Raw genomic sequence first — 12,401 nt, 5'->3', positions numbered from 1 at the left:
CACAATGAGGAAGTGGCATAAAGAAACACAATTATTGGACAGAAAAGCAATCTCCCTGACAAAGAGGTGACTCGGATGCGGCCTCTTTGTCTGACTTTTTGTGCTCTCCAGAGCGCTACAGGTGATATTACAGAGAAGTAATTTGAGTTTGATGAGGAAATACTATCAAAGTTTGTATGTCTGTGAGCGGAACACTGCGAGGTGAACGAAAACTAAAGCAGATGACATGAACTGCTTCAATAGTAATCCACTAAAATAATGATATCATCAGCACGGTTACCTCTGACTGTGTAGGTCGCATCATAATAAACTGCAGGACTGTGGGAATTTCTAAATGCAGATGTCCTCCTGTCAGACTATAGACTGTTGTTTACCCCGTTCACACTAAAGAAAATCTGCTCGGAATACCCATAAGGAATTCCACATGGACTCTGCTGTGGAGCGCATTCCCATTGATCTTAATGGCTTTTGCGGTGCTCAGTTCACGTGGCGGAAATTAAGTGATGGAACTTTAGGGAGTTTGTATGTTCTCCCAGTGTCCGTGTGGGTTTCCTCCCACACTCTAAAACATACTGATAGGTTAATCTGGACTTTGGATTATAAACCCCATTGGTGACAGGGACCGTTGGGAATACCATTGGGGGTACCTCCGGCACTCTAGCTGTTGTGAAAGTAGAATTTTAATTATTCCCTGACAGGGCAAGGTGAGACTCTTAGTTGCAGAATCACTAGTTTATCTAGATGTTGTTCTTTTTCTGTTATTATGGGATCATATTACTGTACTAAAGTATTAAATAAATTCTATTTTGATTCACCTATATTTTGTAAAAGGTTCTCCAAAGGTTGAACTTTCTTTAAAGAGAACCAGTCACTAGTGGTGTCCTCATTCTTGACTGGAACTTCTACCCTATACAGTTGACAACTGTGTAGTAGTTCTGGCATGCAACCATTCCAAAAAAAATGAAATTTAATCCTTGTTCTTTCCTGTATTTTTTACTATTATCAGCAATATGAAAAGTCATTACCAAAGTTTACATATGTCTACTTTCTCAGTCAACTTATACTGGTTGTATTTTAATAAATGTCATTAATAAACCTTCACAGCAGCATATAATCTATGTGTCTGATGTGCATAGATGTCACATCTACCTGGTCACATGACTGCCGCATCTTATGGCTCTGGAACTATATGCAAACAGCACTGGAGCCTTTGGAGGAACTGGTCTACTGAACATGACTATATCCCACTAAATGACATGTCAGCTGCATTGTTTACATGTGGCTATGGGATTTTACACAGAAGGGAAGGAGCCTGCAGTAATGTACAGTAAGATTTGCCAAACCGGAATAAGCAGTTGATTTATTCAGTCTTGTAAAAGGTGTTCCATGTTCTAAGTCTGGAATGACACAGTCTAAAGTTTTATTCCATAATTCTCGAGGATAACAGAAGACCTGGAGAATTAGAATGACTTTTACAAGACTAAAGGAAATTATGGCCAACTCATTAGATTCTGTTTGGGTGTGTCTTACTGTAAATTCACTCAACTGTATTACTAATGAATCTAATGGACAGGTGACCACAATGCTTGGTCATCCCTCTACTAGAATCAGCTCATGGACCCATTCATTTTGGGCTGTATGGAGGGTCTCAGCTTCCAGACGCATACTAACATGACCCATATGACCCATGTGATTGACATGTCAGAAGAAGCTAAACCCCTTTTAAATAAACGCTTCTATCAAATCTGTGCTCTAGTACATACTCCTACAGTATATATCTTTCTCAACTTATCTCACCCTGTAATGCCATTTGCTGTTTCTTATCACCAGACACTTAACATTTTACATTGGACGCGTACATTCAATCTTAATTATTCCCGCAGTGAATTCTGCATCACCCAAGGGTGTCAAAATGTGAACACGAGCGAAGAGCAGTTATACGAAATACTGGCCATCAACAAAGAATAATGTGGGCCATTGTATTCTTGTGCTGTAAGCACCCCTGGTTATTGGCCATAAGGCTACAGCTAAAAATGACAAGGCCAGAATCTTCTCCTGCATCAAATGTGACTTTGCTTTTAAGTGCCTGACGCAGGGCAAACTACAGGGAATGGCGAGTCAGCGACACAGTTTATGATGGGACAAGTTCACTGCTTAATCATTGCCAGTACTTAACCTATATCACAAGTGTAAGTGAAAGTCAAGTAGATTTTGAAAAGCACGCTGGGGTACAAGAGCCGTATAAGGGGCACGCTGGTGATTTCAGAGGAAACAGCCTCATATCAGAGGTTTAATCGCAGCCAAGGATCAGCAAAATGTGTCTGGAAGGAGCGGACGAGGCTAAATATGGCAAATGCTCTGTTTGCTAAAAAAAAAATAACACTGTATCCAATTTCATTGCTGGCTGACAAATTTTGTTCTTTCCAGCAGGAGGAAGGAGGAAGGTTAATGTCACATTCAGCAAACACATAGACAGCGTCAGCTGTACGCAAACCATTAACATGGATGACGCACTGTGACGTATGAGAAATCAGAGACAGCGTACAAGAGACGGGGCTGGATGTAAAGGTAGCACCGTCCTAGTGTGATGTGTGAGTGTAGGAGTATTTGGACCTGCACAAAGTACAGTACATTTTGGTCACCTGGCAGTTTACACTATAATAATAAGTATTATTAAAGCTATTAAAGGATATTTCACTGTTTCAACTGATTTTGGAATTTAAAATGATTTTGCAAGTAATCTTGAATCAATTATCTCCAATTGTTTGTGTTTACAGTTTCTATATACATATGTGTTTCCATAGTTACAGACTACAAACTCTATGTGTAGTCTGGTCCTGAAACTTCTTGCTACTATATATTCTAAAGGGTCAGACTACACTGATTTGCTTGTACTCTTTAACATGGGACAAGCATATAAGCTGTTGACACAAAAGGGTAGTTGTAACCTCAGGGACATCATGCAGCCCCCTGTACAAGTCCCTACCATGTGTATGAGGCCTAAGGATGTAATATAAAACAGTTTAATGTGTCTAACTATAAAATTCACACTGCCAGTTCAGAACTGCACGAAACGCAGACGGTGCAGTATTAATGACATCCTTGTAAATTAACATTTCTTTATTTAGTTGCTGTAGTGGAACTTTTTATTGCATTGCTCAAGGCAAATACTTTTAATAAAGACCAATGCAAAAACGTCACGTTACGAGATCTCAGACAGAACATTCATCTCTAAGAAATGATCTGGGCCCATAAAAGTTTAACTTATTTGAGAAAAAAATTTAAATTTCTATTTTGAGAAATATGATTTATTTTTTATAATTATTTAAAAATATTAATTTTTAATGCACGTATGATCGTCAATGCATACCAGTGAACTTACTTTTTTCCCTATTATGCAACAGGTACAATATTTTTTGCTCTTGGGAATCTGTGTTACAGTTCTATTATGGCACAATGGACGGTTTTAGATCAGTGTCTCCCAACCAGGGTGCCACCAGCTGCTGACAAACTACAACTCCCAGCATGCCAGGACAGCCTTTGGCTCTCCGGTCATGCTGGGACTTATAGTTTTTCAGCAGCTGGAGCCACTCTGGTTAGGAAACACTGTCCAAGATTATTAAGAAACTGCACTAATGTGAGTCTGATTACTTAATAATGCCATAAATGAGGGTCCTTTAGGCTATGTGCTGGTGCTGATTTCTGGAATAACTTATACCAATTTCTGGTGTAAGTTATGATAAAACTGCCTGGCTGTGGGAGGTCAAAACCCTCCTGCTAAGCTCAACCTAATCTTAAAAGTAAAATGAAAAGATGTCCAGCACCAGGAAGGCAGGTAAAATCTCTTCTTTATTGTGGCATAAATAAAAGTAGGGAACACAGAGCAGATAGCCTACGCGTTTCGGGCTGTAGTGCCCTTAATCATGGCATCATGATTAAGGGCACTACAGCCCGAAACGTGTAGGCTATCTGTTCTGTGTACCCTACTTTTATTTATGCCACAATAAAGAAGAGATTTTACCTGCCTTCCTGGTGCTGGACATCTTTTCATTTTGCTGTCTACCTACGGATGGGAACGCCACCCACCAGTCTGAGCACGGGAACCAGAGGAGAGGGACGGAGCTGATACTGCATTATTCCAATCTTAAAAGTGTTGCAGGTGTGCAGAAAGGGAAACTGTTTGAAATGCTTGCACACAACCATGGCTTTGGTTTAATTTTATGACCTTCTATGGCAGAATATTGGTGTAAAGCCTTGATAAATATCCCCAATGGTCTCTTAGCCTTAGTTCATTCCCATTTTTGGTTCCTGCTTAATCTATATACTGGGAAAAGCTCCAGACATTCATGCTGAGCATGTCCATAGAGCTCCACCAGCATGGAAGAGGCCAAAAGAATGTCATTTTGGCCTCCATCAGTGCAGCATACCACAAAAAAAGGGTGTAGAATAGTATAGTAGACTATGCAAGTCCATCCAACTGTATCCTGTAAGAAAATGTATACCGCAAGGTAAACATTTTAGTTAAATTGGGATCATATAGGTAACAGATGCCTGGATACAGCATCCATCAGAGGCCTCTGTTTAATGTATAAGTCAACCAACGAAGGGAATTTAATGAGTTCTGGCAATTTGCTACCCAAGATGTAATCTGGAGAGACTAAGACTAGCTTCTCCTTTATGGTAGGGTCACACATGCCATATTTTGTTGCGTATTTGCTGCTGCATATTTTCCTACCCATTGAAGTCAACAATTTACTCAGCTGATTTTTCTACCCACCAACTTCAATGGGTAGGAAAATACCGTATGCTTCAACAAATACGTAGCAAAATACGGCACGTGTGAGCCTACCCTTACAAATCCCTATGGACCCTTCCTTGGAAAGTGAGCAGTAAAAGAAACAAGGATGATGCACAAATAGAGACTGTTAGAGCGATGGGCTTACCTCAAAGTCATTGGCTTTGTTGTAGTGCATGTTTAGGGCCCGGTATAGCTCACAGTCCCGGGTGATGGACAGCTCTTCTGTGCTGGTTACACCATCATTAATGGCTTGCCTGGCGTACTTCTCCATTTGGATGTAGTAGAATTCCCGGAAGTTGCTGAACCACTTTATGAGTTGAGAGGTAATGCATCTGTTAAACTGTAACACAGATGAGAAAAGGACAGATAAATAAAACTACCGTATGATGCTGTAAATAGAGTCTTGAATCTACAGTAAGATTTACTGAACCTGAATCTATTGCATTGACTGTCGATTAATTTAGTCTTGTGAAAGTCTTTTCCCTTTCCAAGTGTTTGGATTCCCTGGAGAAGACTGGAATGAGACTCTGGACTGTGTCACACCAGATTTCTCCGGGCAATCAGAACACTTGGAAAGCGATACGATTTTTACTAGACTAAATGGTCAATTCATTAGATTCAGGCTTGGTAAAATCTTATCTGCTCCAACCTTACCGTACATATAAAACCTTGTATCTTTACATTGTACATGAGATAGCTCCTCAAAAGTCTTATGACCACAGAGGGTCTAATATCAGGGCTAATATTATATACACATTAAATTTTGTTCCCATTAGCTTAAAGACTTTTGGTTATAAGCTTCCATGAATATTGTGATGGGTCTGATTTCCGACTGAACCAAATAGATTCCAGTGACCCAGTTATCCAGCATTAGAAAAAACAGATCTGACTTCTTTAAACAACAGCACCACAAATATCCTCAGGTTGTGTGTGGTATTGCAGCTTAGTTTCATTGAGGTAAAGTCACGTTGTAATACCACACACAGCCTGAGGACACGTGCGGCACTGTTTTAAAAAAAAAAAATTAAGAAATCATCTTAGTTTTTTTCCATTTCAAGATAACCCCTTTAATTGGGTCTATTGTGGTTCTATTAAGAAAATTTCCCTAGACTATGCTATTTTTGCTATAAAAATGACTCCCAACCATAATAGGATCTTTGAATGCAAGTGTGAACTAAGCCTTACTTATACTGCACAATAATTCTATACATTCATTCTGGGCAATTTCAATAACTTCATGCAGTCTAATTCCAGATATTTGCTGTTCAAGAAGGTGCCAGCTATGGAAAAAGCACAAGACATATTGTGATGGCCTCCTAAGGCGATGATGGGAACCTGCTGCGGTCCATCTCTATTATCAAACCTCTCCTTGTTCATAAAGGTGCTCATTCCAATACACAAGATCAAAGAGGAACGTTCATCTTGTATAAGTTATTTTATATAAGAAAGAGATGGAAAAGTAGCTCAGTAAACGGATGGCAGAGGCTAAAGTCAGCAAAACTTCTGGCTTCAGTCAGCTCGGGCTTAAGCGAACACAAGACTAATGGAAAACAATGCTCTACTATAACATTTATACGTGGGTATCCGTGACAAAGGCAAGCACATGTGGCATTGTTCAAGCTATTAATATAGCTTAGATCCCTCTGAAGTCAAGTAAACTATAATAAGAGTGTCATGCAGCCCCCTCTATTACTGGAGATAATACAAAGGTACAGCTGAGGATTTGGAGAGCGTCGAAGGAGAAGCAAGGTTGGCTGCTCAGTCTTCTGCTCTAAAAAGGCAGTCATGTTTATCCTCTTCAGGTCTCTCGAGATACACTTTATATAGAAGGTAATCTCTAATGCACAATGAAAACATTTGGTAACACGAGCCTCTGCTACATCTGTGTGTTGGGATGGCACTGCTGGCACAGATAATAATCTCAATTGAACTTTAGTGTGCTAAGATGTCATTTGTTGCCCTGTTTTCTCATTATGTTATTCCCATAAACTTCGCAAAGTTATTTGCCTTTTATTACATCAAGAATGCCAGTTTTTTTTTCCACTCTTCACATTACTTAGGGTCATTTTTACAGCTCGTCTGTACTGCAGAACTTCATTAAAGAAATACTGAGCCTTTCTAAAAATAAAGGAAAATTAAGACTTTGGTGTTTTAGACTGTATCCACACAAGCAGTTTTTGCCACAACTCACTTTAATGTGATTTTATAGGGGTTGTCTTAGACTAACAACCAAATCCCTCTAGACTCTTGTGGATTGGTCCATATATGTATTATTATAATCTCATTTGGTTACCCACATGCAGTACTACATTTTCCCTAGTAGTGGCCACTGCTTTTTTTGGTGAAATCTTTGGAGGCGGCTCTAGTATAGGGATTGTCTGTGATCATCCAACACTCAAAATGCAGTGAAAAACTCAGATTATCTAAAATCTGTAGATTATTTCATCTCTGTAGGTGACCACATGACTACATGGGCAAAAAGATAACATTTTTTATGACCAACATATGTAAATAAAATAAAAAATCACGAAGCTGTACTGCAGCCATTGACAGCATATGAAAGACTATAGGATCAATCGATCAATCAAAGGCCACATTAATTATTTACTATGTAAATGATCATTAATAATAATTATAGTGACTAGCCTACATATTACATATATACTCCAACATGACATTGATGAACTTTCACACATCACATACAGCACTGTCATGAATGGATAGGTCACTGCCTTCTGACCTACAACATCATCTCACTGCTCTCCTTACATGCTCTGTGCTGCTGGGGATCATGACCCTAGCTATTTATTTGTGACCTCCAACTCACTTCCACTTTTCCTTCTTAATAATATGATGTCACACTTGTCAAATAACCTCATGGGTGTCAGAATCTCATCTGAGGTTTGTTTTTCTACTTCCTAGAGACCATTGAAGGATTTAGTCCCATCTTCTAAAGTGCTGCTGCCCTGTCAGGCAGACTCCTTGTCAGTGACCTCTGCAACCCCCCCCCCCCCTGTACTTGTACCTTATGTATCATCTTAAGTGCCTATGTTATTTAGTGTAATGTACATATATTGTTGTATGCCTTTAAGTATTATTGTCCTGTGATTTTAAACGGGGAAGGTACCAGTGACCATGCGACCTACAGGGTGACCTATGGGACCCCTCCAGAGTCTCCCCCATATAAGCCCTGGGTGGAGCTTCCTCTTGCTCTTTGAGTCTTTCCTGAGCTACAGTGAGGTCAAGTCCTGAGAGTGTCTGGTGTCCTAGGAAGGCCCAAAGTCTACCACACAGCCACGACTCCACAAGTCTACTACCCCACAGGGGAAAGTCAAAACCTTGTAAGCTACAAACGGGGTGAAGTCTGTCATAGTCAGTCTCAGTCAAGTCAGTCCAGGTCAAGTCTGTCTCAGGTCAGCGTGGCCCTGCATCAAATTGTCCATGTCCACTATAAGTCCCAGCAAGCCCTGTGGTCTCTGAATTCACTGGTCACCTCCTTGGGCCTAGACTATTACACCTGTCTGACTCAGTAAAGTTGCTGTTGTTCTGTAACTTGGTCATTATTTGCCCCCGTGCCTAGCCCAGGATCCAACGGTAAACCTTCGGGTGGTGTAGAGGTAAAACCACGCCCTGGTGTCACGAACACAAGGGGTTAATGCCATCTGCCCCTAAGGTATTTCTGCTCTGATCTGCTTTCATCCCACCCTCACCACACATTGCTAGGATTTACCATCACTTCATGTTTGCTGGGTTTCAGACCTCTGGGTTCCCCATCCGAAAAATGACCCTAATATTTTTCTTTTGCACAGTGGCCTCAGTCACCATCTGCCCAGGAAACAGCAGCAAAGCCCTATGCCAATCTATCCTTTATTTTCTGGAATGTGGGATTCAGCCTCAATCCCCCCCCCCCCCCCCCCATCATATAGCCATGGCATGTGATATTAATATGGAATCACTTTTATAAGATAAGAAAACCTTTATAACAGTAAAAATAAAAACTGCAACAACCATTAGACCAGCATTTTTCCAGCTGTTGCAAAACTATAACTTCCAGCATGCATGGACAGCCTTTGGCTAGGAAGTTGTATTTTTGCAACAGCTGGAGGCACATTGGCTGGGAAACAATGACTTAGACTATAATGTGGTGACCCATGGTGCATAGCGGGACCACAGGGTGTAGCGGTGTAGGTGGTGGGGCCGGATGGTATTAACCTATGGGGCAAGATGTTGTTAACCCCTAGTGTTCATGACGCCAGAGTGGTTTTTAGGTACCGGAACCACACAAACGGCATCCCCGCTATTCCAATGGCTAGTTAGTGAAAGGAGAGTCCACAACCAGTTATGGTCTAACGGAGGCTTTACTGGGTTAAGACAGATGGAATTATCTTCAAAGCTAGGCCAGAATTCCCAGAGAGGTGGCCAGGAACCCAGAAGGCCCTTGCAGCTTGCTGGGACCAATTAGACTTGTAACAGACTTTAGAGATTTGACTTCAGGCTTGACTATAGGCTGGACTTGGCTATTTGTAGTGACAGCAGACATAGACTTTTGACTTACTGGAATGACTGTAGCTTTACGGCCTTCCAGATGCTGGTGGTTGCTGTGCTCAGTAGCAGGTGGCAAGAGAGAAGAGCGAGAATTTTAATGGCCGCCCCTTTATATAGTGGGGGCTGGACTGAGGCCCATTGGTCAAGCTGCGGGTCATAGGTTAAGCTGGGGCTCTCTGGGGAACATCATGTGACAACATAACATGTGACATTTCACAGGTCCTTCAGACATCTCACAGGTCCTTTAGACTAGATATACATAAGGACACTGACTATAATCCTATGAGCATGAATGACACATAGAATAACAGCAGGGGAGACACTGCAGGAGAGCCCCCAGGTCACTGAGGGACTCAACCTGACAGGGCCTAAACATAGTGCAGGACCATGTCCTGTACTGGGACATTACAATAATAAAGTAAGTACTATTGTAGGTATGTGTGTATATATTTCATTATATAGCCTGCACAACAACAGACTTGAACTCTCCTGTTTACTCTTCTGTAACTTGACATCTGACATGCCTTTATATCCTTATTTTATCCTTAAATACAGATGGCCTAAGAATCACACAGACTCCTTGTTGTGGCAATAAACCTCCTCCAATATTATGATACTGTCATGTCAAAATTAGATATGGTTCAAAAAGGTGTGTCCTCACAATGAGGAACTTTGATGGGGTTCTTACAGCCAAAGTTTTTAAGGGATCATCAATGGAGGACACGTACAGATGTAGTGCCCACCCTTGGCGATCATTAGAGATGAGTGAACTTACAGTAAATTCGATTTGTCACGAACTTCTCGGCTCGGCAGTTGATGATTTATCCTGCATAAATTATTTCAGCTTTCAGGTGCTCCGGTGGGCTGGAAAAGGTGGATAGCGTCCTAGGAAAGAGTCTCCTAGGACTGTGTCCACCTTTTCCAGCCTACGGGAGCACCTGAAAGCTGAACTAATTTATGCAGGATAAGCATCAACTGCCGAGCCGAGAAGTTTGTGATGAATCAAATTTACTGTACGTTCGCTCATCTCTAGCGATCATGTCTAGTCCTGTGAATTTGCTGGGTCATGTGTAAGAGGTGAGCTGCACAATATATAATAGTCTATGCATTGAAGCTCTATGCATTATGCCTCACTCCCCAGCTGTCAATCAAATGCAACCTTTTTTTTACTATGCAGTCTATGGAGGGAAAAGGTCAGATTTGCTGACCAGCTGGGGAGTTGAGCGAGCTGCAACGCACTTATCTGGCTTATAATTCAGTGAGATCCGGTGTGATGACAACTTTTGAAATGTCTGGGAACTATGTCAAAAGTTGTTTTAAATTACAAAAACTCTTTAAGTATTTAAGTTTTATGATATCTTCAAAACACATCTGTGGGGGACGTGCACCACATACACCAGGAAACCTCCAGCTATTTACACTAAATGTGTCCATAGGCTATGAGGGGCCCTGACATATGCCAAAATAAATATACTGGATGGGCGATTATTCATAGTAAACTGGCGCATCCCTTTTAGGACCATATTTTAACCCCTATGTGTATGTCAAAATGCACACTTGGGTACTGCCCGTGTGTTTATTTATGGGAGTACAGTTCCAAGACCATCTGTTTAACCTCTTAGTCAGAATGGTCAATAGTGACTGTGGCACCTAAGGAGTTTGAAAGAGGGAGGTATCACTATCACAGGTGCCCATAGGTTAGTATTGCAGTTCAGGGGCCTAACAAAAGTCCCCAGGTCTGTGATAGGTATTAGGTAATGGGTGCGCTAACAGACAATTATGCTTTGGAATACCAAGGATGGGAAAACATATATTTTGCTGACTGTAGCTTCAAGTCCCCCCAATGGGACACAAAAAAGAATAATTAATTTGAATAAAGATAAATAAAAAGAAAAACCTTACCTTAAAAAAAAAAAAATTCCATTATAAAATGTTTTGGTTTAAAAATAGCTCAACATAAAATAAGGCTCTAAAATGTAATCAAAATACTCTCTCCCTGGCTCTCTATTTTTTTGTCCATGCTGACAAGATGTCTAATTTCCTCTCGAACCCTTGATGGGGACAGGCCGTGTCACTCGGGTTTATGCTAAGTCTTGACTGCTGTGTTGAGATGGATGTGGTGGGCCAGGGAGCAGCTTTTTCTTTTTTAAGTCCCCCCCCCCCTCCAAAAAAAATAAAAAATAATACTAAAAAATATTAGCTTCGTCCTTATGATTATTAGAGAATAAGATGTCATAAGATGTCTTATCACAGGAGTCTCGCCGCTGGGGAACCCCACAATCTCGCATGCAGCACCCACCTGTGTCGGTTGCACAGAGCGATGGTTGCTCCGTGTCTGAAGGGTCCCGACTATGGGGCCAGAGTATCGTGATGACCCCCGTGATCAGACATCTTATCCCCTATCCTTTGGATAGGGGATAAGATATCTTGGGGCCGGAGTACTCTTTTAATAATTTTTTTTCTCTGTTGTGTTTTGCTTTTCAGGGTGGGTAATATTCTTCCTATTTATTTAATTTGATACTTTTCTTATAGTGCTCATGAAATTATAGAATTGTACATTAATTTATACCTGAGCCAGACATATTACAGCCTCATAAAAACAGTCCCGTATAAATTTGAAAACTTTATGGTAAATTTCCAAAGTGTTACGATAGGACCCATTTATACCGATTTTCCCTTGCAACTGTTATAAGATATTCTTTAGGAGCGGGGTGACTTGAAGTTTAGCTTGAATTTCCCTTTAAACAACAGATGAGCCCCTCGCTTGCCAAGCCAAAGCCAATAAACCCATAGCTTTAAATCATGCAAGCTGATATGTAAACCCCCCCTGCCTTTTGTCATAGCAGGCATTCACTTTCCCCTAAGCTCCAGGAAGACGTGTACATTAATCAAAAATCAACAAAGAACACTTATCCAACACCGCCATGAGGACATCCAGGCCTCCATCAAGATGACAGCTAAAGTGTGCATTGGGGCTGTAATTACTGCACAGAAAGTTGTTTCTATGTTAACAGAGATAATGAAGTGAATGAAAATTTGTGGCAGGGAATCTGAGGAA

The 12,401-nt window shown here is 40.9% G+C and overlaps 1 protein-coding gene across 10 annotated transcripts in view; it reads right to left on the bottom strand.

Annotated features, from left to right (window-relative positions):
- The window catches only part of PROX1 (prospero homeobox 1), a 118,677-nt gene that overhangs the window by 32,206 nt on the left and 74,070 nt on the right, over positions 1-12,401 (bottom strand). For all 10 annotated transcript variants that reach the window (XM_056568303.1, XM_056568300.1, XM_056568301.1 and 7 more), the window contains one exon: positions 4,944-5,138. In XM_056568303.1, the coding sequence (XP_056424278.1) occupies positions 4,944-5,138 (195 nt within the window). The remainder of the gene's footprint in view (positions 1-4,943; positions 5,139-12,401) is intronic.

Source organism: Hyla sarda, chromosome 3 (assembly GCF_029499605.1).
Source record: "Hyla sarda isolate aHylSar1 chromosome 3, aHylSar1.hap1, whole genome shotgun sequence".
Taxonomy (NCBI): domain Eukaryota; kingdom Metazoa; phylum Chordata; class Amphibia; order Anura; family Hylidae; genus Hyla; species Hyla sarda.
The sequence above is the reverse complement of the archived record's forward strand: the minus strand, read 5'-3'. Positions and strand labels throughout refer to the sequence as shown.